This window comes from Saimiri boliviensis, chromosome 4 (assembly GCF_048565385.1).
Source record: "Saimiri boliviensis isolate mSaiBol1 chromosome 4, mSaiBol1.pri, whole genome shotgun sequence".
Classification (NCBI taxonomy): domain Eukaryota; kingdom Metazoa; phylum Chordata; class Mammalia; order Primates; family Cebidae; genus Saimiri; species Saimiri boliviensis.
The window spans coordinates 39,567,292-39,593,359 of NC_133452.1; the positions used below are offsets into that span (position 1 = coordinate 39,567,292).

The 26,068-nt window shown below is 38.9% G+C and overlaps 1 protein-coding gene across 1 annotated transcript in view; it reads left to right on the forward strand.

The window, feature by feature from the left end:
* SAMD3 (sterile alpha motif domain containing 3) overlaps positions 1–26,068 on the forward strand; it is a 70,190-nt gene that overhangs the window by 34,567 nt on the left and 9,555 nt on the right. Inside the window, exons 7-8 of the mRNA XM_074397476.1 lie at positions 6–173; positions 23,406–23,606. Coding sequence (XP_074253577.1) covers positions 6–173; positions 23,406–23,606 — 369 coding nt within the window. The remainder of the gene's footprint in view (positions 1–5; positions 174–23,405; positions 23,607–26,068) is intronic.

Genomic DNA, 26,068 nt, shown 5'->3' on the forward strand with positions numbered 1-26,068 from the left:
CGCAGTTTTTATGGAAACGAGCCCTCAAAGATCGCTTTAAATATGTTCGAAGACCCATAGAAGATGATGAACAAGTGATTAGAAATAAGTGTAAATTTGGACACCGAAGAGGCCAGACAAGGAAATCTATTGCTGATATGAGATTTGATGGAATTAAACTCGTCCGGATCAAAGTAAGATTGAATTCTTAAATATTCTGATGACTTGATTGATTGATATATTGATTAAGGGCTAATAAATAATAGCATTTGAAATAATTAAAACAGAATGAGATACCTGATTAAAATCTGAAGTATAGTCAAGAACCAAGAAAGTCTTTTTTGCATGGCTAACACTGAGCATGATATTTCCAAGAAAAGAATTCCAAAAGCAATTACTGAACATCTCGTGTTCAATTTTGTTTCACAACCTTCAAAAACTTGAAAAAGTACGTTCAGAGTCCTTGAATAAGTTTTTTTGCTCTCATCCTAAAATGCATCTTATGTTCTTGATGCTCTTATTGCTACAGGAAGTTTTTTAATATTCATACTGTGTAGGTTAGATCGCCTCCGGTATCCAGGTTTCAGGGAAGAAATAACTCATATGCCTGGATACAAAACTCCATCCTGGCCTTCCCTTCCCTGCGGGTCCTGAAGCCTTTCCACCCCAACCCAGAAGTGGCTGTCGAGAACTCCAGGCTGAGGGCCCAGGGAGGGCCTGGAGATTCTTCCTTCACCAGCTGGGAGGTCATGTGAATTCCACTTGTCTGAGATCCTGTGCATACTCCTTTTCTACCTCAGAGCACCGAAATATCCTCAGAAACAAAAATCTTCCCTGCTAGCAAAGTAGATTGAATTCTTTAAGCAGGATGTCTGAACTACCAAGTATGAAAGTGAAATCTCTTGTCCTCCCAATTCTGTTTCTCTTAATCCAATGTGAATATGTAAATCCTAACTCTTCACCACAAACATGTTTATATTACTGAATGTACTTGGTGTAAATATTCTATTTTCTTTTTCATCTGATAGTAAAAGGGCAAAGTATTGAGTCACCTCAGTTTTATTAGTGCTTGTTATAAGATCCATAGGATAAGATTATTTTGTAAACTACTCATCCCAGCATTATGCATAATGCAAAACTTGGATGAAAGTATGTACTTTAAATATCTTATTCTAATTTTCAATGAGGCTTTCAAAATGATAGGTCAGTTAAGATAACACAATTCTATAACTGTCCTTTGACAAAAAGACAAGGCAAATGAAAGGTGCCCTAAATTTAGTGTTGTAACTTTTTAGAAACTTTGCAAAATTTCAATTACAAACTGAAATTATGATAAGATAGAATCATATTTATTTTGAAATTTTTTATGTTCTTAAAAATCACTTTGTGGGAGGGGTCAAGATGGCTGAATAGGAATAGCTCTGGTCCGAAGCTCCCAGCAAGAGCAATGCAGAAGGAGGGTGATTTCTGCATTTCCAACTGAGGTACCCAGTTCATGTCATCGGCACTGATTAGGCAGTGGGTCCAACCCATGGAGGACGAGCAGAAGCAGGGTGGGGCAGAAGCAGGGAGCCAGGGACCTCCCTCCCTGAATCAAGAGAATCCATGACTGTGCTACATGGCCAGGTTATGATGCTTTTCCCACAGTTTTTGCAATCTGCAGATCAGGAGATTCCCTCATGTGCCTATATATACCACCAGAGCCCTGGGTTTCAAGCACAAAACTGGGCAACTGTTTGGGCAGACACTTAGCTAACTGCAGGATTATTTTTTCATACCTTAGTAGTGTTTGAAACCCCAGCAAGACAGAACCGTTCTCTCCTCTGGAAAGGGGGCTGAAGCCAGGGAGCCAAGTGGTCTCACTCAGCGGGTCCCACTCCCACGGAGCCCAGCCAGCTAAGAACCACTGGCTTGAAATTCTCTCTGCCAGTATAGCAGTCTGAAGTCAACCTAAGTTGATAGAGCTTGGTGGGGGTAGTGCCATCTGCCATTAATGAGGCTTTAGTAGGCAGTATCCCCTGAGAGTGCGAAGGGGTCTGGGAGGTCTGGGCTGGGCAAGACCAAGTGGTCGTGGCCAGACTGCTTCTCTAAATTTCCTCCTCACTGACCAGGGCATCACTGAAGGAAAGGTAACAGCCATAGTCAGGGGCTTACAGACAAAACCCCCATCTCTATGGGCAGAGCACTGGGGGGAAGGGGTGGCTGTGGGCACAGCTTCAGTGGATTTAATCCTTCCTGTCTGCCAGCTCTGAAGAGAGCAGCTGATCCTGACAAGAGAGATTCTCCCAGCACAGCACTCGAACTCTGCTAAGGGACAACTGCCTTTTGAAGAGGGTCACTGACCCCCGTGCCTCCTGACTGGGAGAAACCTCCTAACAGGGGTCGACAGACACCTCATGCAGGAGAGCTCTGGCTGGCATCTGGCAGGGGCCCCTCTGGGACAAAGCTTTCAGAAGAAAGAGCAGGCAGCAATCTTTGCTGTTCTGCAGCCTCCACTGGTGATACTCAGGTGAACAGGATCTGCAGTGGACCTCCAGCAAACAGCAGCAGACTTGCAGAAGAGGGACCTAACTGGTAGAAGAAAAACTAACAAACAGAAAACAACAGCATCAACGTCAACATAAAGGACCCTCCCAACAAAAACCCCATCCAAAGGTTATCAGCCTCAAAGATCAAAGGTAGATAAATCCATGAAGATGAGGAAAAATCAGTGCAAAAATGCTGAGAATTCCAAAAACCAGAATGCCTTCTCTCCTCCAAATGATTGCAACTCCTCTCCAGCAAGGGCACAAAACTGGACGCAGAATAAGATTGACGAATTGACAAAGTAGGCTTCAGAGGTGGATAATAACAAACTCTTCTGAGCTAAACAAGCATTTCTAACCCAATGCGAGGAAGCTAAGAACATTGATAAAAGGTTACAGAAACTGCTAAGTAGAATAACCAATTTAGACAGGAACATAAATGACCTGATGGAGCTGAAAAACACAGCACAAGAACTTTGTCAAGCATATGTCAAGTAACAATAGCAAAATTGATCAAGCAGGAGAAAGGACTTCAGACATTGAAGATCAACTTACTGAAATAAGGCATGAAGAAAAGATTAGAGAAAAAAGAATGGAAATGAATGAACAAAGTCTCTAAGAAATATGGGACTATGTTAAAAGACCAAACATATGATTGGTGTACCTGAAAGTGATAGAAAGAATGGAACCAAGTGGGACACATACTTCAGGATATTATCCAGGAGAACTTCCCTAACCTAGCAAGACAGGCCAGCATGCAAATTCAGGAAATACAGGACACACCACTAAAATACTTCTTGAGAAGAGCAACGGCAAGACACATAATCATCAGATTTTTGAAGGTTGAAACAAACAAAAAAATGTTAAGGGCAGCCAGAGAGAAATGTCAGGTTATCCACAAAGGGAAGCCCATCAGAGTAACAGCAGATCTCTCTGCAGAAACCCTACAAGCCATAAGAGAGTTGGGGACAATATTCAACATTCTTAAAGAAAAGAATTTTCAACCCCAAATTTCTTATCCAGCCAAACTAAGCTTCATAAGTGGAGGAGAAATAAACAGACAAGCAAATGCTGAGAGATTTTGTCACCACCAGGCCTGCCTTACAAGAGTTCCTGAAAGAAGCACTAAATATGGAAAGGAAAAACAGGTATCAGCCACTGCAGAAACACATGAAAATATAAAGACCATTGACACTATGAAGAAACTGCATCAAGTAATGGACAAAATAACCAGCTAGCATCATGATGACAGGATCAAATTCACACATAACAATATTAACCTTAAATGTAAACAGGCTAAATGCCCCAATTAAAAGACACAGACTGGCAAATTGGATAAAGAGTCAAGATCAATTGGTGTGCTGTTTTCAGGAGATGCATCTCATGTGCAAAGACACACATAGGCTCAAAATAAAGAGATGGAAAGATATTTACCAAGAAAATGGAAAGCAAAAATAAATAAAAATTAAAATTAAAAAAAGCAAGGATTGCAATCCTAGTCTCTGATAAAACAAACTTTAAACCAACAAAGATTGAAAAAGACAACAAAGGGCAGTACGTAATGGTAAAGGGATCAATGCAACAAGAAGAGATACTATCCTATAGATGCACCCAATAAAAGAGCACCCAGATTCATAAAACAAGTTCTTTGAGACCTACAAAGAGACTTAGACTCTCGCAAAATAATAGTGGGAGACTTTAACACCCCACTGTCGATATTAGACAATCAATAAGACAGAAAATTTACAAGGACATCTAGCACTTGAACTCAGCTCTAGACCAAGCAGATCTAATGCACATCTACAGAACTCTCCACCCCACATTAACAGAATACACATTCTTCTCAGCACCACATTGCACTTATTCTAAAATTGACCACATAATTGGAAGTAAAGCACCCCTCAGCAAATGCAAAAGAACAGAAATCATAACAGTCTCTCAGACCATGGTGCAATCAAATTAGAACTCAGCATTAAGAAACTCACTCAAAACTGCACAACTACATGGAAATTGAACAACCTGCTCTGGAATGACCACTGAGTAAATAACGAAATTAAGGCAGAAATAAAGAAGTTCTTTGAAACCAATGAGAACAAAGAGACAAAGTACCAGAATCGCTACGACACAGCTAAAGCAGTGTCTAGAGGGAAAGTTACAGTGCTAAATGCCCAAATCAGAAAGCTGGAAAGATCTAAAATTGACACTCTACTATCGCAAGTTAAAGAACTAGAGAAGCAGGCCGGGCGCGGTGGCTCAAGCCTGTAATCCCAGCACTTTGGGAGGCCGAGGCGGGTGGATCACGAGGTCAAGAGATCGAGACCATCCCGGTCAACATAGTGAAACCCCGTCTCTACTAAAAATACAAAAAAATTAGCTGGGCATGGTGGCACGTGCCTGTAATCCCAGCTACTCAGGAGGCTGAGGCAGGAGAATTGCCTGAACCCAGGAGGCGGAGGTTGCGGTGAGCCGAGATCGTGCCATTGCACTCCAACCTGGGTAACAAGAGCGAAACTCTGTCTCAAAAAAAAAAAAAAAAAAAAAAAAAAAAAAAGAACTAGAGAAGCAAGTGCAAACAAATTCAAAAGCTAGCAGAGGATGAGAAGTAACTAAGATCAGAACACAACCAAAGGGGATAGAGACACAAAAAACCCTTCAAAAAATCAATAAATTCAGGATCTGGTTTTTTGAAATGACTAATAATATAGATGGGCCACTAGCTAGACTAAAAAGAAGAAAAAAGAGAAGAGTCAAATAGACACAATAAAAATGATAAAGGGGAGATCACCACTAATCCCACAGAAATACAAACTGTCATCAGAGAATACTATAAACACCTCTATGCAAATAAACTAGAAAATCTAGAAGAGATGGATAAATTTCTGGACACATACACCCTTCCAAGAATAAACCAGAAAGAAGTCTTATCCCTGAACAGACCAATGACAAATTCTAAAATTGAGGGAGCAATTAATAGCCTACCAACTGAAAAAAGCCCAAGACTAGACAGATTTACAGCAGAATTCTACCAGGGTTACAAAGAGGCGCTGGTACCATTCCTTCTGAAACTATTCCAAAAAATAGAAAAAGGGGGACTTTTCTCTAACTCATTTTGTGAGACCAGAATAATCCTGACACCAAAACCTGGCAGAGACACAACAATAAAAAAAGAAAATTTCAGGCCAATATCCCTGATGAACATCAATGCTAAAAACTTTCAATAAACTAGATATTAATGAAACATGTCTTAAAAGGATAAGACCTATTTATGACAAACCATAATCGACATCATACTGAATGAGCAAAAGCTGGAAGCATTCCCTCTGAAAACTGGCACAAGACAAGGTTGCCCTCTCTCACCACTCCTATTCAACATAGTATTGGAAGTTCTAGCCAGGGCAGTCAGGCAAGAGAAAGAAATAAAGAATACTCAACCAGGAAGAAAGGAAGTCAAATTGTCTCTGTTTGCAGATGATGTATTGATAAAACCCCATCATCTCAGCCCCAAACTCCTTAATCTGATAAGCAACTTCAGCAAAGTCTCAGGATACAAAATCAATATGCAACACCCACAAGCATTCCTATACATTAATAATAAAACAGAGAGCCAAATCATGAGCGAACTCTTATTCACAATTGCAACACAGAGAATCAAATACCTAGGAAGACAACTTAGAAGAGACATGAAGGACTTCTTCAAGGAGAACTAGAAATTACTGCTCAGGAAAATAAGAGAGGACACAAAGAGAAGGAAAAACACTCCATGCTCATGATTAGGAAGAATCAATATCATGAAAATGGCCATACTGCCCAAGGTAATATATAGATTCAATGTTATTCCCATTAAGCTACCAGTGACTTTTCTTCACAGAATTAGAAAAAACTACTTTAAATTTCATATGGAGCCAAAAAACAGCACACATAGACAAGACAATGCCAAGCAAAAACAATAAAGCTGGAGGCATCATGTTACCTGACTTTAAAATATACTATAAGGCTACAGTAACCAAAACAACATGGTACTGGTACCAAAACAGATACGTAGACCAATGGAACAGAACAGAGAGATCAGAAGTAACGTCACACATCTAACACCATCTGACTTTTGACAAACCTGACAAATACAAGCAATGGGGAAAGGATTCCCTATTTAATAAATGGTGCTGGAAAAACTGGCTAGCCATGTGCATAAAACAGAAGCTGCACCCCTTACTTACACCTTACACAAAAATTAACTCAAGATGGATTAAATACTTAAATGTAAAGCCCCAAACCTTAAAAATCCTAAAAGAAAACTTAGGCAATACCATTCAGGATATAGGCATGGGCCAAGATTCATGCCTAAAACACCAAAAGCAATTGCAAAAAAAAGCCAAAATTGACAAATGGGATTTAATCAAACTAAAGAGCTTCTGCACAGCAAAATAAACTGTCATCAGAGTGAACAGGCAACCTACAGAATGGGAGAAAAGTTTTGCAAACTACTCATCTGACAAAGGTCTAATATCAAGAATCTATCAGGAACTTAAAGAAATTTACAAGAAAAAAGCAAACAACCCCATCAAAAAGTGGGTAAAGGATATGAACAGACACTTCTCAAAAGAAGACATTTACATAGCCAACAAATATACGAAAAGAAGCTCATTATCACTGGTCATTAGAGAATGCAAATCAAAAGCAGAATATGATACCACCTCATGGCAGTTAGAATGGTGATTATTAAAAATTCAGGAAACAACAGATGCTGGAGAGGATATGGAGAAATAGGAATGCTTTACACTGTTAGTGGAGTGTAAATTAATTCAATCATTGTGGAAGACGGTGTGGCAATTCCTCAAGGATCTAGAACCAGAAATATCCTTTGACCTAGCAATCTGATTACTGGGTATTTACCCCCCAAATTATAAATCATTCTACTATAAAGACACATACACATGTATGTTTATTGCAGCACTATTTACAATAGCAAAGACTTGGAACCAACCCAAATGTCCGTCAATTATAGACTGGATAAGAAAAGTGTGGCACATACACACCATGGAATACTATGCAGCCATAAGAAAGAATGAGTTAACTAGGCACAATATTTTCATAATATAGAAAAAATTATTTCCTATGTTGCAGAGAAGGCAAATACAGACGCAGGCAAGACACAGGATTCTGGCCATTCACTCAAAGGCAAGGAAGTGGGTTTGGCTAAACTGGAGGAAGATCTTGAGCAGGGATAAATAGCGGAAGCGATGTTCTTTTGCTTAACTTTGTTTCTGTTCTTTTCACTTTGGTGGTCTGATGGGATTTACCAAAGAATTGAAGGATGTCTCAGTGAAATGAGCTGGATTTCTTATTCCTGTCACATGGACTTCCATAGGTAGACCAATCAGCTGCCGAACTTGTACAGGCCTGAGCAGACGGCACAGATCTTTTGCCCCTAACTCCGCCCACTGCATTCTCCTATGCCCGTTCTAGCTCTGCTTAAACTGTGTTTTTTGACTGCAAAACTTGAAGCATCTGCAATGCCAGAGCACCACCTCTGAGTCAGTATACCTGAGTTCCTCACGTCCCACTGCTAGAAAGACTTATCATAGTGTTATGAAGAGAGATTTGCTTGTCAGAAACCCACATTATGTTCCCAGACCAATCTTCCAAAATGCCGGGTATTTTGCAACGTTTAAAAATGCCGTTCCAACCTCAGGACCTCATGTGGCTACAAGTAGAGTCGTGCAGTCAGTGCGGCAGCAGTGCCTTTGCTTTTTATACATCTGACTTCCAGTTTTAGATGCAAAGAGTGTATAGCCCCATGAATTGATAAATCTGCTTTCTTTTCCTAATTGTCTTTTACTTTACTTCATCTTGTATTTATAAACGGAGATATAATTAGATTCTTAAAAACGGTACACTTAACGGAGTAATTTTGTAAGTTGCTGACAGTATCTTGTTAAAATGATGAAAACGCTGGATGTAAAAGCTTAGAAGAATTGTGTGGAACTGCATGGCAATGGACAGGATTGTACTTTATACAGTCATATTTTTTGTCATAATTCTTAGATATTAAAGTTGTATAAATCAAACTCCTCACTTCATGGCACATTCTCACTGTTGCCCTGTACTGAATCTTCTCTGGTTTTATTATTCCTTTCTGTCCCCATTTCTATCTGTCTTTCTCCCTACCTCTGACTGTAGGAAACGATTCTAAAGCGTTTCAGATGTATTTTTTTGCTGTTGTTTGTAAATGTTCCAGAATGTGTTCTGTCATTTGGGGTTCATGTATATTTGATTTAACATAGATGGGGATTCTTTTTTTTTTTTTTTTTTTGAAACGGAGTTTCGCTCTTGTTACCCAGGCTGGAGTGCAATGGCGCGATCTCGGCTCACCGCAACCTCCGCCTCCTGGGTTCAGGCAATTCTCCTGCCTCAGCCTCCTGAGTAGCTTGGATTACAGGCATATGCCACCATGCCCAGCTACTTTTTTTGTATTTTTAGTAGAGACGGGGTTTCACCATGTTGACCAGGATGGTCTCGATCTCTTGACCTTGTGATCCGGGGATTCTTAACCTCATTCGGTTTCACTTTTTAAACTGACAATCTTTTAAAGATTCATTCATGGATATTTCAAGTCCATTGATTTTAACCATTATAGAGTGCTCTTGCCTCAAGTCCTGTTCCCACTACAAATCGCACTCCAGAGAACACCATTATACATAGCTGGTTATGAAGCTCTGTGTCATTTCTTTGGGTTGCACATCCAGAAGTGGAACTGATGGCACTCAAGGCCTGCGTGTACTTAATTTGACCAGTTGCTCTTTAGAAAGACTTTGCTAGTCTCACTCCTACACCAGTGAAGATCCCTGTATTCCTGCCAACCCTTGGCATTATCCAGCCTTCAAAATGTTGCCAAGACTAATAGGTATAAGAGTAATCGCATTCTTGTTGTGATTTACATTTCCATGGATTAATGAGTCTGGGCATCTCTTCATATGTTTGTTAGCCTTTCTCATTTCTTCTAGAAAGTTACCTGCTTAGATCCATTGCCTGTTTTCTAATGGGTTCGCATCTTTTTCTTGTTCATTTGTAGGAAGCAGTCTTTCCCAGGCTCCAAGTAACAAAGTTACTCTCTTACTCTTTCTTCTATTATGTTTGTAATTTTAACTTTCGTGTTTAAATGTTTAAGTCATCTGGAGTTCATCTTTGATAGACCAATGGGATAAGAGAGAATGCCCAGAATACACCCAAGTCTATTTGGGAACTTGGTGTACAATAAAAGTGGCACCATAAATCCATGAAGAAAATGGGCTGCTTTGTAACTGGTGTTGAGAAAGTGGTTCACTATATAGTGATCTCTATTTTAACAGCGTATACAGTCTGTTCTTATGCCATTCCATGTTGCATTTTCCACTTAGTGTTTATTACCTAGCACCACTTAGTGCAGAGACATATTTTGTTGCCCATTGGAGGATATGCTGTGTCAGAGGAGTCCCTCAGTAGAGAAGATTCTGCGTAGATTCATCCTCATTTTTCAGAATAAGGGGAAATAGAGGGAGTCCTCTTAAACCAGCCTCCAGGTCCCCCTTGTAGCATCTGCCCCCTCACAATGACATCCTGGGCTATGGTGCCACATACGGAGGGAGTGTTGAACCAAAAGAAGGTTCTGAGCATCAGCCAGCACAGGGAGCACCAGGACAAGCTCTGGCTTCTAGCTCTTGAGGGAACGTCCTGCTGTAACTGGATGGAGATGGACTGGTGGAGGGATCCTGCTCTTACTGTCCTGACCCTGGGATGAGGGAGGTCGTCTCTGGTCTACACGGGGCACTGGACCTTGGATCCCCACGTCATCATGGCTCAATGATCATCCTTCCCTGGGGTTCTCTTCATTCAAAAAATTCCTTGGTGGTCCTCTTGACCTCTGTCAGATGCCCCATTTGAATCATGAGGATGTAAACATACTTACTGAAATGCTTAACTCCTTAGTACTTTCTTGACTAATGCATGCATTTTCTTTTCTTCGTTACTAATGTTTCTTTCAGCTGGTAGAGCAATCAACCTATTACCATAAACTTTTGGGTCATGAAAAAAAAAAAAAAGCTGACTTTGGTAATAGCCAGTGATTCTTTAAAAATTTTCTGAAAAAAATTTGGCTCGTACTGTATAGGTGTCTAACTCTTTAAACTTATGGATGACCTTTTCAACTACTTTGAAAAGATTCTCCTCTGTCTTTACGGGGTAAATTTACTCTAAATTTGATATTTGGTGAAAATAATTTTGTTTTCTTGAAGCAGACTACAAAGGATGTAAATACCATTTGCATCTCAGCTGGAGCTTTTGCTTCTCTCTCTCTCTCTCTCTCTCTCTCTCTCTGTGTGTGTGTGTGTGTGTGTGTGTGTGTTTCTAACTGCAACAGGGTTTTCTTGATTTGGAGGCTTTTAATGTTATCTAGGTGTATAGATTATTTTGTCTTTGCCGTTAGTTTAATCTACATTTGGTATCTTTTTTGCTTTAAGTGTTTTCAGTAAGTAACTTAGTCCTTTAATTTCATCTACTAAGAGGTCTTCATTTTATGATGTAGTCATTACTTCTGATTCCAAGTTCCTACAATGTATGTTGTCTTCTCCAGAAACAATGGTTGTTCTAGTTTTCTAGTTCTTTGTTATCATCTTTCTAGTAGTTCTGCTTATTATTGAAAGTGAAGTATTGAAGTCTCCAACTATAATTCTTGAATTATCTGTTTTTCCTTTCAGTTTTGTCAGTTTTGGGGGGCTCTGTTGTTAGGTCTATATAAGTTTATAATTGTTACCTCTTCCTGATGTAACCCTCCTCCCCTTATAAAATCTCCTCCTCTGTCTCTGGGAACAATTTTTGTCTTAAAATTTATTTTGTTTGACATTGGAATAGTCTTTCATTCTTCCCTTTGGCTACTGCTTGCATGGTATATCTTTTTCCATCTTTTTTATTTTCAACCTATTTATGTCTTTGAATCTAAAGTTTGTCTCTTGTAATCAGCTTATAGTTGGATCATTTTAAAAAGTGAGTCATCTGCCATTCTGCGTTAAACACAGTATTGAAAAAAATTTAAAAATAATAAAATAAAATTTAATCATCCATTTACTTGAGGTAATTACTGATAAGGAAGGATTTATGTCTGCTGCTTTGCTGTTTGCTTTATATATGTCATCTCCTTTTCTAAATTCTTCTCACTGCCATTTTTTGTGTGCCATTTTAAATTTTTTGGTTTTTTTTTTTTTAACCATATTTTTCAGTTGTTTCTTATTTGTCATCTTGGTGACATCTTGGTTGCAGGTAATACCAGGGACTCCAAGGGCACTATGTCAAGCTTTGGTGATGTCCTCACCAAGATGACAGCTGACATTTCAATTTATAATAATCTAGTTGGGGTTAATAGCAATTTAATTATAATAACATACAAAAACTTTGCTTCTATGTAACTCTGTTCCCTCTTGTATTGTCATACAAGTTACATTTATGCATTGTATGGCCATCAACATTGATTTTAAATTATTGCCTAATGCCATCATCTTTTACATAAGATGGGGGAAAGAAAGAATTGCAAACAGAAAGTACATTTGTATTATTTCTTGTATTTGCCATGTACGAGACAATTAGTATTGTTCTTTATTTTTTTCATATGGATTGGAGTTACTGTCTAATGTCTTTCACTTCAGCCTGAAGAACTACCTTTAGTATTTCCGGTAGGGGAGGCCTGCTAATGATCAATTCTCTTAGTTTTCATCTACCTAGGAGTGTCGTAATTTCTCCCTCATTTTTGAAGGGTTGTTTTGCTTGCAATGGAATTCATTTAGGAAACTATTTTCTGGTTTGGGAGTTGGGTGCTCTAGTGTCTCAGGTAATATTGTTTTGGCTGGGACTAACAGAAAACCCTGTCTCAAATGCCAAAACTATAAGGAAAGCTATGTTCTCATATAACAAGGAACCCAGAGGTAGATGAGTTATGATGTGATTATTACTTACGAATTATTATTATTATTATTATTATTATTATTATTTTGGAGACTGAGTCTCGCTGTGTCACCTAGGCTGGAGTGCAGTGCCATGATCTCAGCTCACTGCAACCCTCCGCCTCCCAGATTCAATCAGTTCTCCTGCCTCAGTAGCTGGGATTACAGGCAACCTGCCACTACACCTGGCTAATTTTCATATTTGTAGTAGAGATGGGGCTTCACCATGTTGGCAAGCCCAGTCTCAAACTCCTGACCTCAAGTGATTCACCCTCCTCAGCCTCCCAAAGTGCTGGCGATACAGGAGTGAGCCACCACTCCCGGCCCTGTTACTTACCAAATTAACCAATTTTTTCCCTTTGTACAATCAGCCGGATTGTACAATACAAATTGTACAATTGTACAATACAAATTTCCCTTTGTACAATACAGCCACCCCCTTGAAGTTAGGTGTGGTCACAAGACTGGCCAAAAAAATGTGAGCAGATGTGACATGTGCATTGAAGATCCAGTATACAATTTCCCATTTCCCCACCTTTCTTCAGCAATAACTGACAACATTCTAGAAGACAGAGCCAAGTCTTTGGGTAGGAGGATTAGGAGTGGGGCCCCAAGATGGATATATCACATATGTTATAAACTTTCGTCACTATAAGGTGTAGGGGTTGTTAGGTGCAGTAGTGTAATCTTGCCTGTGGCAGCTAATACCAGGGACTCCAAACACACTATGTCAGGTTTGAATTCACTTCTCTGTGATTCTCTACGCTGGCTTCACAAAGCAATGAAGGCATTTTTTGAAGATCTGACTAGTCCTGCCATCCTCCCTCGTGCTTTTACAGTCTGTGTCCTTGTACCATCTTTAGCATGGGGAAATATATGAGAATTATTGCCATTTGTTATGATAAGAACACTTAGAACATAGGGAAAAATGGTTTTGCTTTATGTAAAAACCTTTAGTTTTCACTTTTACAGCTAATTTATTTGAAGATTCTTTCCAGGCTCTCAGTACTAGGAATAGATTGTCTCCTTTCTGACCTTAATTTTAAGGCTATATGTCTAAGTCTGAAACATAGAGGGAAAAATACCTAACATTTTGCAGCATTTGACTGTGAAATATTCTATCAAACATATATTGGAACAACATGCTAACATGTGCATCTTTTTTTAAGCTACTTTATGTGTAGGACACTGATGTGTGGATTTGAGAAATGCTTTTAGGATGTTCTTGTATTCCAAAGCCTTCCACATACTTGCTAAATAAGTTAATTAAAGAGGGGTTAAGTTATTAACACTATTCCTATAATTCATTTCTCTCTTAAAACATTTTCTTTTTTTTTTTCCATAAAATAACTTTTATACAGGATTAGTAGATCTGTTTACATATAAAAAACAGAAAGGACCTCATTACAGTTAGATTTCAGAAAAATTACACATTGACTTTTAAAAACTACTATGCAACTTCATTTAAAGTCCCTTTCAAAAATTTTATTTTGAAGGCACAGTGCATGACATAAACCAAAGACTGAAGCACTTGAGATGAATGGGTGTTGGACACTTCATATAAACAGCTGTAGATTGCTCTTGAACTGGGAGTATCACTTAGAAAAATTGGAGAGGCGAAAAGCTGATATTTAATCTGAGCATAAAAAAAAACCATTACGTCATACCTCCAGAAAATCTGTAGCATGGCAGCATAGAAGGTAGTTAGTACACTCATGTTATGCCATTTATAAAAATCAAAATCATACATATATATTTACATAATTTATATCCAACTTTTTCTTTCCCTACTTATTGGGTACATATATACCCTATAGCTTTGAAAGCTATGAAATAGTTTTGTGTGTTAGATTTCTTTGGCTTAGAAATAAAATGGAATTCAAGTTGTGCGAAAACTACCTAGTGAGTCAAATGTTAAGAATATTTACTAAGTTCCTTTGTCTTTATCTTAAGACATTTACTGTTGATTCTTTACCAAGCCTGACACATAATGATTTATTATATCAATGCTAATTATTGCATAGATTTTTCACAGATGTTTCTCTCATGATACAAAACTGAACAAAACAGCAAAAGTTGAAGAATAATCTTGATGGTTAATTTCATTCTACATAGAGTGCAATTACTGCCATTAGCAGGTGGCATATTTACTAATACTGTGAAGTTTTACAAGTCAGCTGCACACCTGGAAACATAGGGCAGGGTTGCTTGGGGGAAACTGCCTGCTGATTGACTGAGACACATGCCTGAACGCTAAGCTAAGCTACTGTTCAAGTTCCGCAGGGGGTACATCATTTCCACGTCAACACGATGACAATAGAATTGGAATGAGGATGATTGGGATTTGGTATGAGGAAACCCCTAGTATCTAAAACAACACTGTCCAACAGAAATATAATACATGCTACATATGTAATTTTTAATTTTCTAATAGCAAAAAATTTAAAAAAGTAAAAGGCAAATGGAATTAATTTTAATACTATATTTAACTCGCTATACGCAAAATATCATTTCAACATGTAATCATTCTAAAAAATTGTTAATGAGATAATTAACATTCTTAACATTCTTTTTTTACATACTAAGTATTTGAAATCCAGTGTTTGCAGATTACATTTCAATGTGGGCTATCTCCGGGGCGTGGTGGGGAGGAAGCCAGGTTCAGTGGCACACACTTGTAGTCCCAGCTACTTGGGAGGATAATGCAGGAGGATTGCTGGAGCCCAGGAGTTAGAATCCAGCTGGGCAACATAGCAAAACCCAGTCATCTATTAAAAAATAATAAAATGACAATAAAAATTGTTAAAAATTAGAAAAATCAATTTGGGTTAGTCACATTTCAAGTGCTCAGAAGCCACATATAGCTACTGGCTACCATACTGGACAACTCAGACAAACACACGCTTTGGGTAATTAGAGAATGAATGAGATGACAGTCTACAGAGAACATCGTAGTTAGCAGGGAGGATGTCCAGTTATTTGCTGGTGAGGTTCAGAAGCTACAGTCCACAATCTTAGGTATGGAGACTTTATTTACATAGTGTCTTTAAAGTAAGATTTTTCATAGGGTATTTATGTGAATTATTCAGGGACCACACGCCTGTAATCTCAGTGCTTTGGGAGCTGAAGTGCGAGAACCCCTTGAGCCCACGAGTTCAAGACAAGCTTGGGCAACATGCCCAGACACCATTTCTTCAAAAAAAAGTTGAAAGAAAATTATTCAATTTTCACAGCGAGTTACTCTCTTTGTAAACTTATTCAGATTATGGGAAATAGAACAAAGTTATCTTTATAAACATCAAGATGAGTTTTTATTCATTTCTGGGAGATTTAAAAAAAAGCTGTAATGACATTTTTAACCATGCCATCTTACTACTTCAAAGGCAGTCTCATTCTTTTGTTGAAAACAAACTTAGAAATCTCCTCCTCCTTATTTCTGTTCCAGCTGTCAGCTTAAGCTAAAAGTTGGCTAGAACTATGCTCTGCTATTCCAACCGACTCTCTGGCAGCTTAGGTTACCGTGGTCTTGGAGTAGGGAGACCACTCTATGTTGCCAAAACTCGTGTGGTAAAGGAACCGTAGCATACGCTCTTTATACAATTTGTTTGGCTCTAACTCAAGTTAATGTTTTGGGTAATTTAAGCTGATTCCTCTAAGGTCACACACCTCACAGGTGAGTCCTACACTTCCTCTCGGTGTATTTCTTGGCCTGAAGTGATCTCTTCCCTGCTTCGTGTCTTCTTCCTTGAGCACAACCCTCCATTAACTTTGTCTACTGAGACAGACGTCTCGAAGTCAACAGTCAGCAGCTGTTTCCAAATGCTGTTCTGTAAGATTCAGACATTTCTTATTCACGAATTTCCTGATTTCAATGTGCACTGCTAAAGAAATCAGCCTGTTAGAGAAGTGGAGACTACCCTAACAGAAACGTGCACACCTGGCCATCTCTGTGCTTGGAAAGGTCACTTCCCCCTTGAGGGTCTCAATTTGCCCATTAGTAAAGTGAAAGGCATGGACTAGATGATTTCTAACTTCTTTCCAGCTTTATTAATATAGAAATCATTAACAGTATATCTAACAACATATAAATCTAACATGTAAATCATTAAAATGGTGAGATTTTAAATTCTGATGTAGCCTTCTAATAATTAAGAAAATCACTTCCATCTAGAATACAAAACACCAACACTGTGTTAATCCCATCAGTCTGATCAGGTGGAAGCTCTCTAGAAACTTTATTTTCATGATTGGGTAAGAGTTTTGGAGGAAGTAGTACAGTATATATGCAATAATATCTAAATGTCAATATCAGTAATTATATAACTTCTATATTTCAGTAGACGAAGCTGTTTAGATAATTAAAACATTTTCCTGTACTTTAAAAAATTGGAATATTTTCTTAAAAAATTGTCATTCTATGCATTTGAGACATACAGAATAAAAAATATATATAACATATGTGTAATTTAGACAAAATAAACACGTTAACACAGCATTTGACTGCAGAATTGGAACACTGCCTGCACCATTGCGTGTGCCTGACTTCTCCTCCCTTCTCCCATCACCTGCCTTTCCAACACCACGGGCTCTGAATTTCATGTTTATCATTGACCTGTTTAAAAAATAAATGATGTTGCCACATACGCATGAATCCTTAAGGAATATATTGCTTAGTTTTGCTTGTTTTTTTTTTTTTTTTTTTTTTTTCAAGCACATATTTTATTTGAATCAATCCTCTGGGGTACCTTTTTATGTTCAACAGTTTAAAACATATACAAACAAAGCTTGAAAGAAAATGAGGATCTGACATATCTGAAGCTTAACTTAAAACTTTTTTTCCTTTTTCTTTTTTTCTCTTTTCACCACCTTCTACATTTTACATCTGAAACTCCTTGGCTTCATTGGCAACCCATTATCCTTGTTCTGCTCCTATAATTTTCTCCCTTTCTATAATTTCCTAAATCTAGATACTTTATAAGAACTATCAGATCTCTATATCTGCATTCACAAGTTTCCTAGCTATTCTTCCAACCTCAATTAAGAGGTTTCATTGCCTTTACATCCTACCTTTAAACCCTGGCCCTCTATGGTTTGCCACAATCTTCAGATTTACTCTGCTAGACTTTCCCGTAACATGTTCTGCCTTTCCTGTTTCTCGACCCAGAACCGTCCTTTTTTCTTTCAAGTTTATTATCCTTTAAAATCTGATCAGTTCCTTGTCTTCCATGAAGTTTTCCTTCACTACCCCAGCCTAAAACAAATTCTAGTTTTGCTTGTTTAGGAGGTTTACAAAATGATATGAAAACTCTATGTTGTCTTTGATAACTTCCTTTTTTTCACTCAATGTAATGTCACTGGAATTCATCCAGGTTGTTCAGTTGAGTGTAGTTTATTCATTTTCCTCTTGGTTTAATAATCTATTGTGACAGGCAACCACAGTTTATTTGGCTTTTCTCTTGTTAACGGATATTTGATTTGTTTCCAGTTTTGGCTTTTATCCTGTGCTGCCATGATTATGTTGTATGTGTGTCTTGAAGCATATGTGAAACTTTTTTCAAGAATTTATTTTCAGAGTGAATTTTCTGGTTCACTGGCTCACAGGGTATGTAGATATTTAACTTCATAAGACAGTGCCAAATTATTTTCCTGGTTGATTAAGCTCCCTGAGCAGCACTTGTTATCATCTGATTTCTTTTCCACTCACCCTGCCCCTGTGCAATGTCACCACCCAGCTTCCAATCTATTGGGAATACAATGGTACCTTGTTTGGTTTTCATTTCAGTTATGCATGAGGGTGGTCATGTTTTCATATGTTTATGAAATATTTATGTTGCCTCCCTGTAAAATGTCTGTTCATGTCTTTTGCCTATTTTTCTATGAGGTTGCACTTTTTAAAATTTACTTGTAAAAATCCTTTGTATATTCTGTATTCTGCTCCTTTACTAATTATATCTGTTGCAAATTTGTTCTCATAGTTTGTGCTTTGGACTTTAAATTTCTTTCTGGTGTCTTTTGACAAGGAAAGATAAGGTTGCAATTTTAATGTGCTTAGATTTATCAGTCATTTATAATTTGTGCTTTTGAGGCAGGAAACCTAAAGCCAATTTGCACCGACTTCTTAGGACTGAATCAAAAGGAAGACCCCAACTTTCCACGCCCAAGTAACAAAAAAATTAGAGGCTCCTCCCTTTGCAACTTTCCACCCCACTCTGTGCGACGGATGAAGAATGGAAAGTACCTCTGTATTAATCTGTTTTCACTCTGCTGATAAGGACATACCCAAGACTACCTAATTTATGAAAGAAAGAGGCTTCTTGAACTGAACAGTTACATATGGCTGGGGAGGCCTCACGATCGTGGCAGAATGCAGGGAGGAGCAAATCACATCTTTCGTGGATGGCAGCAGGAAAAAGAGAGCTTGTACAGAGAAACTCTTGTTTTTGTTTTTGTTTGTTTTTGTTTTTCTTTTTTGAGACAGAGTTTTGCTCTTGTTGCCCAGGCTAGAATGCAGTAGTACCATCTTGGCTCACCACAACATTGGCCTCCTGGGTTCAAGCTACTCTCCTGCCTCAGTCTCCTGAGTAGCTGGGATAACAGGCATGTGCCACCACACCTGGCTAATTTTGTATTTTGGTCAGGCTGGTCTCGAACTCCCAGCCTCAGGTGATCTGCCTGCCTCAGCCTCTCAAAGTCCTGGGATTACAACCGTGAGCCACTGCACCTGGCTGAAACTCCCATTTTTAAACCATCAGATCTTGTGAGACCCATTCACTATCATGAGAACAGCATGGGAAAGACTTGCTCCCATGATTCAATCATCTCCTACTGGGCCCCTCCCACAACACATGGGAATTATGGGCGCTACAAGATGAGATTTGCATGGAGACATAGAGCCAAACCATAGCAACCTCTGATTGGTTCCCTCTTGCAACCAATCAGACTGGTAGCAGGCCTAGTCTTCATTTGTATAGGGATATAACTTTGTTACTTCACTTCAGCCTCTGGTCCCTTCCTACCACCAGTCAGACATTTTCATAGGGTGTGATTTTGTAACTTCACTTCAGCCTCTGATTTGTCACCTTCCATAACTAATCAGACTTGTCATGGACCTTTCCTTCATTTTCATAGAGTGTAAACCAAGTAACCAATGGGAAACCTTTAGAGGGTATTTAAAACCCAAAAATTCTGTAACCAGCCCTCTTGAGTGGCTAGCTTGAGCCCTCTCCCACTCTGTGGAGTGTACTTTCGTTTCAATAAATCTGTACTTTTGTTGCTTATTTCATGACTTTACTGTGCATTTCTTCCAATTCTTGGTTCAAAACACCAAGAACTTGGATGACTTGTAGTCAAGGCCCTCCACTGGTAACACTTTTAGGAAATTCTTTCTTACCTTGAAGTGATAAGAAATATTTCTGTTTTCTTTTTCTTTTTTCTTTTTAAGTTTTGCTCTTAAAATTTAACTTCTTAAGCCACATGAGAATTTCTTTTCCTTATGGATAGAAAGTTTTCTTGCATGTTTTAGAAAAGAGTCCTTCTGTTTCTCAGATTGGTGATGCCAATTGGTGATCTCTGTTGTTTGCATGGCTCTGTGTCTGGAAACTCTGCTGTTTTCCACTAGTAAAGTCATCTATCCCTGCATCAATACCAACTTCCTTACTTACATAGCTGTAAAATGTCTTGATACTTTCCCATCACTGCTTTATTATTCTTTAGGAATGCCTTGGTTATTGAGTTTTTTAATCTTTCAGATGAGTTTTAGAATCTGCTAGTTAAGTTCTGACAAAAAAAAAAAAAAAAAAAAAAAAGTTGTGGTTTTTTGATACTGAGACCCTGAAGTGGGAGAATCACTTGTGCCTGGGAGTTCGAGGCTATACTGAGCTGTGATCATGCCACTGCATTTCAGCCTGGGTGACAGAGAGAGACCTTGTCTCAAAAAAAAAAAGTTATGTTAGCTCTAGGTTTTTGGTATATAACTTTATAGGTATTAAAATTTTCTCTTATTTTGACAAAAATTTTTTTCTTTAATCATAGAGGGATATCATATTTTATAAGATACTTTTTCTGCATTATTTGGAATGGTCTTTTTCTTTAATTAGGTAATTAATGCAGTATATGATGTTTACACATGTTTAGATAATCCAAGTAAAATTACAGACGGTTGGGGTTTTATTATTTATTTATTTTTGTTTTATTTTTGAGACGGAGTCTTTGTCTCCCAGGCTGGAGCACAGTGGTGCGATCTCAGCTCACCACAACCTCCGCCTCCCGGCTTCAAACTATTCTTCTGTCTCAGCTCCCTGGGCAGCTGGGATTACAGGCATGCACCACCACGCCCAGGCATTTTTTTTTTTTTTTTTTTTTTTTTTGTATTTTTAGTAGAGACAGGGTTTCACCATGTTAGCCGGGCTGGTCTCAAAATTCTGACTGAAGGCGATCCACCTGCCTTGGCCTCCCAACGTTTATTCTTATTTTTGGAGAGGTAGGGAGTTTTGCTATGTTTCCTGGCAGCTCTCAAACTCCTGGCCTCAAGTAAACCTCGGCCTCAGCCTCGCAAACTACTGGGATTACTGGGTGTGAGCTGCCGTGCCCAACAATCATAGAACTGTTAATACGCCACATTTCTCAAAACCTACCTCTTTTCTGCCCCGAATCTTTCTATAACAGTGGCCCCCAAATTGAGATTTTAGTATGATAGTATGTAATACTTAATAGGTAAATCAGTCATGTTTCCTTTCAGTTTACTATAGTTCCCTTACCAACGTCAAACCACCCTTGGGTTTCTGAGGTATAATAAATTCAGGTTAGTTGTTCCTTGTTTCTAATATCTGCAACTTTGTTTATGAATGAGAGTGACCTGCACTTTTCCTCTCTTACACTGTTCTTTCAGGTTTGGAGATCCATGTCATAGAGGCTCCATAGAATGGGTTAGTTCATTTTTTTTTTTTTTTCTGAGACGGTCTCATTCTGTCACCCAGGTTGGAGTACAGTGGCACAATCTCAGCTCACTGCAACCTCCACCTCCTGGGTTCAAGTGATTCTCATGCCTCAGCCTCCCAAGTAGCTGGGACTACAGGTATGAGCCACAACACCCTGATAATTTTGGTATTTTTAGTAGAGGTGGGGTTTCACTATGTTGGCCAGGCTGGTCTCGAGCTCCTGGCTTTAGATGATCCTCCTGCCTCGTCCTTCCAAAGTGCTGGGATTATAGGTGTGAGCCACCATGCTCGGCCTCCTTTATTTTTTTCTTGAAATTGTGCATAAATTTTGACACTCTGTTTCAAAAGTTTAGATTTTGTCTGTAAAACCTTCAAGTCTTTCTTGGTATTTTCTTTGTGAAGACACTTTCATCTTCCAATTAACTTTTTGTAAGATTGTAGGAACTTCTTAATTTTGATAGTTTTATTTTTCTAGGAGTTCGTTCACTTGGTTTATGTCTTGTTAGTCATTCTGTGTTCACAGAAAGTAGATCTACTGAGGCTTTCCTATGTGCTTGTAAAAGCCTTGATATAAGAGGACTTCAGGTTCCTTATCATCTTTTTCATCTTTTATAGGTATCATCTGTTCACATTATGGTCAGCTAGACAGTTGATCAACTTTCATTTATGTGCAGTTCAGCTGACTGTCCTCTTAACTCATATTTCTAGAAAGATATTTTTCTTATTTCCTCAAAGCCGATTGTCTTAGATTTTCAACAAGAATAGGTGAGGTATAAGCCGGGCGCGGTGGCTCAAGCCTGTAATCCCAGCACTTTGGGAGGCTGAGGCGGGTGGATCACGAGGTCGAGAGATCGAGACCATCCTGGTCAACATGGTGAAACCCCGTCTCTACTAAAAATACAAAAAATTAGCTGGGCATGGTGGCACGTGCCTGTAATCCCAGCTACTCAGGAGGCTGAGGCAGGAGAATTGCCTGAACCCAGGAGGCGGAGGTTGCGTGAGCCAAGATCGCGCCATTGCACTCCAGCCTGGGTAACAAGAGGGAAACTCCGTCTCAAAAAAAAAAAAAAAAAAAAAAAAAGAATAGGTGAGGTGTTTCTTAGCTGCCCCCACATCCCCTAATGTACCCAGTTATATAGGGAATAAAATGATTAGTTTAGTGATTTAGCATCACAAAATAACCATGGTTATTATTTTGAATTTGGATTACATGATGTGGTACTGCAGCTATAAAAAGGCACTTAAAAAGAAAAAAGACAGGCTGGGCACTGTGGCTCATGCCTGTAATTCCAGCACTTTGGGAGGCCAAGATGGGCGGATCATGAGGTCAGTCGTTGAAACCAGCCTGACCAGCATGTTTTGGTCTGTGAAACTCTGTCTCTATTAAAATACAAAAATTAGGCAGGTGTGGTGATGCTCACCTTTAATCTCAGCTACTCAGAAGGCTGAGGTAGGAGAATTACTTGAACCCAGGAGGTGGAGGTTGCAGTGAGCCGAGATCACGACACTGTACTCTAGCCTGGGCGACAGAGGAAGACTCAGTCTCAGAAAAAAAAAAAAAAGAAAGAAAGAAAGAAAGAAGACAATAGTAATAACGAAACCTTAATTTAATACTTTTAAAAATCTCTTCTTAACATTTTGTCTTCCAAAATTTAAATGCGTAGAACATTTTATTCAGTGGGAAACTTCTGGATAATCTGTCTTCATATGAAAGGATAATGTAGGAATTAAAGTAACTCTTTGAGATCTTTCAAGAGAATAGATTATAATTCCATGCTGAGCAACAAACTATCTAATTTGTCATCATTAAAGACTGTCCATTTATTAGCCATGTTCAAGGTCAAGTGTAACCAGGCATGGTGATACTCATCTTAGGCGTGAGCTAAGAGTGTGCAGTGAGCTACGAGCGTACAGTAACAGCCTGAAATTCAAGTGTTCATAGCGTATCAAACAGCTGCTTGAAACATGGAATTCATTGATACTTTGAAAATGTTTCGCAGGAAGAAGCTGTTTGTTTTGATTCTGAGCTGGATGAACATATTAAGTGGTTTCAGCAAGAATATGTGAAAACAGAAAAGAACTGGAGAGAAATTGACAAGAGAATGAGCCAAACTTTGGAAATAAGAAGAAGGATGATTGGCAGCCGAACACCTCTGAAGGATATTCTTAAACTGTTTCCTTTCTTGAAGTGTCCTTATCAGGTATCTTTATTGACTTTTATATATATATATATATATATATATATATATATATATATATGAAATATATATATATATACATTTTGCTCTGTTGCCCAGACTGGAGTGCCATGGCCTGTGATCTCAGCTCACTGCAACCTCTGCCTCCCAGGTTCAAGCGATTCTCCTGCCTTAGCCTCCTGAGTAGCTGGGACTATAGGCAAGCACCAGCACACCCAACTAATTTTAGTATTTTCAGTAGAGATGGGGTTTCACCATCTTGACCAGGCTGGTCTTGAACTCCTGACCTTACATGATCTGCCTGCCTTGGCCTACCAAAGTGCTGGGATTACAGTGTCCAAATGGATTTTTCTCTCTTTTCTCTTGGAGTGGTAACAGGACAGCATAACAAGACAGTGGGCATGAATCTCAGTAGGGCGGGAGTTTTGATAGGAATTTCAGGAAACAGACTCTCCCTCCCTACCCTCTTTCCTAACCCTGAAAAAGGAAAATTTAAAAAAAAAGAATTTTAGGAAGCATATTAATATAATAGGCACTGGCTACCTTCAGAACTAAAGAGTTCTCTGTTGTTGGACATATTGTGGAGGCTGGCGGATCATTACTCAGCGGGTATCTTGACAATATGAATCATTATCCTCTTTCATGCTTTTAGACACTCAAGATAGTTTATTAAGGAACTGTTAATATGCATCCCTACTCAAAATATGTTTCCTTTATGATCCCAAATGATTTCATAAGTGTTCTTAAAAATACAGGAAATTTAGGGCTGGGCATGGTGGCTCATTCCTGTAATCCCAACACTTTGGGAGGCTGAAGTGGGTGGATTGCCTGAGCCCAGGAGTTCAAGACCAACCTGGGCAACCTGGTGAAACTCCATCTCTACTGAAAATACAAAAATTACTGGAGCCTAGTGGTGTGTGCCTGTAGTCTCAACTATTCAAGGAGGTTAAGGCAAGAGGATCACCTGAGCCTGGGGAGGTCAAGGCTGCAGGGAGCCATGACTGGGCCACTGCACTGCAGCTTGGGTGGCACAGCAAGACCCTGTCTCAAAGAAAAAAAAATGTGTGTGTGTGTATATACATATATATATATATATATATATATATATATATATATATATGAAATTTAATGGGCAAGTCAAATACCCTTCCATTTAGTTCACTTAGAGTGGCCATTCAAGGGTCTTTCACAATTTTATTGAATTTTTGGTGGTGATATATGATGAAAGATCATCAAAGATTTTACCCAAGTACATACATATTTCATGGCGAAATTCTGTGGATTCAGTTTACCAAATTAAACATGAAACATCTATGTATTTTTCTTCCAAACAAAAGGGAAATAAGAGTTTGGCTGTATGACTTTAATAGTAACAGAAGTAGCAAACATCTGAATGTTGCTCTGTGACAGCATGTTCTCCGTGCTTTGCATGGATAAATTTACCTAATCCTCTCAGCAACCATATCATGGCTTTTGCTTGTTTCTCCTTAATCTTCGGGTTGTTAGGAACTATAATAGTCAGTCGTCTCTGGCTATTAGAAGAGTATGCCAAATGGACACACCTGCAAAATATGAGTTTAAAGCAAACGCCTGTCAAACTTACGGTCTATACACTTCTTACATGTAGGGAGCATGTTTTAATATTAACAGTTCCCAAAGTGCCTAGCAGAGTACCGCGTCTGACACAGCAATGCAATCTCTAGTTTTTGAATGCTGAATGAATTTGTAGAGGTAGGTAAGGCTGTTGTGGTCACTAATGTCACAGCCTTAGGGGTTAAGCAACTTTTCAAAGAACCATTAGTGACAATAAGGCAGAGAGAGATCTAGTGACAATAAGGCAGAGAGAGCTTGAGTGAGGAGCAGAGATTTCAGACCTGAGGCTGTGTCTCCTGTGCCTTGTTGAGGCCTCCCACTGTGGCATAGGTGTATCTTCCCCCACCATTCCTCAAGTATTTCATTGTTTATATCCAAAATATGGAGTATGGGTTTTGTAACAACTGTACTTATTGAATAGAGTTGTCTGTTTATTTATTTATTTATACGGAGTCTCACTTTGTCGCCCAGGCTGGAGTGCAGTGGCACAATCTTTGCTCACTGCAGCCTCTGCCTCTCAGGTTCAAGTGATTCTCCTACCTCAACCTCCCAAGTAGCTGGGACTACAGTTGCACGTCACCACACCCAGCTAATTTTTTGTATTTGTATTAGAGATGGGGTTTCACCATGTTGATCAGGCTGGTCTTGGACTCCTGACCTCAGGCGATCCACCTGCCTCAGCCTCCCAAAGTGCTGGGATTACAGGTGTAACCCACCATGCCCCACCTTATTGTTTTAAACAAAAGAACGAACCATTTTCAGTTTTTCCAGGAAGTAACTCCCTAACTCAGCCCTGATCAGGTTGGGGTTTACAATTTTTAAAACCTTGTTGTGCTTCTGAAAATAGAAGCAAGTTTGTCCTTAGAAATGCC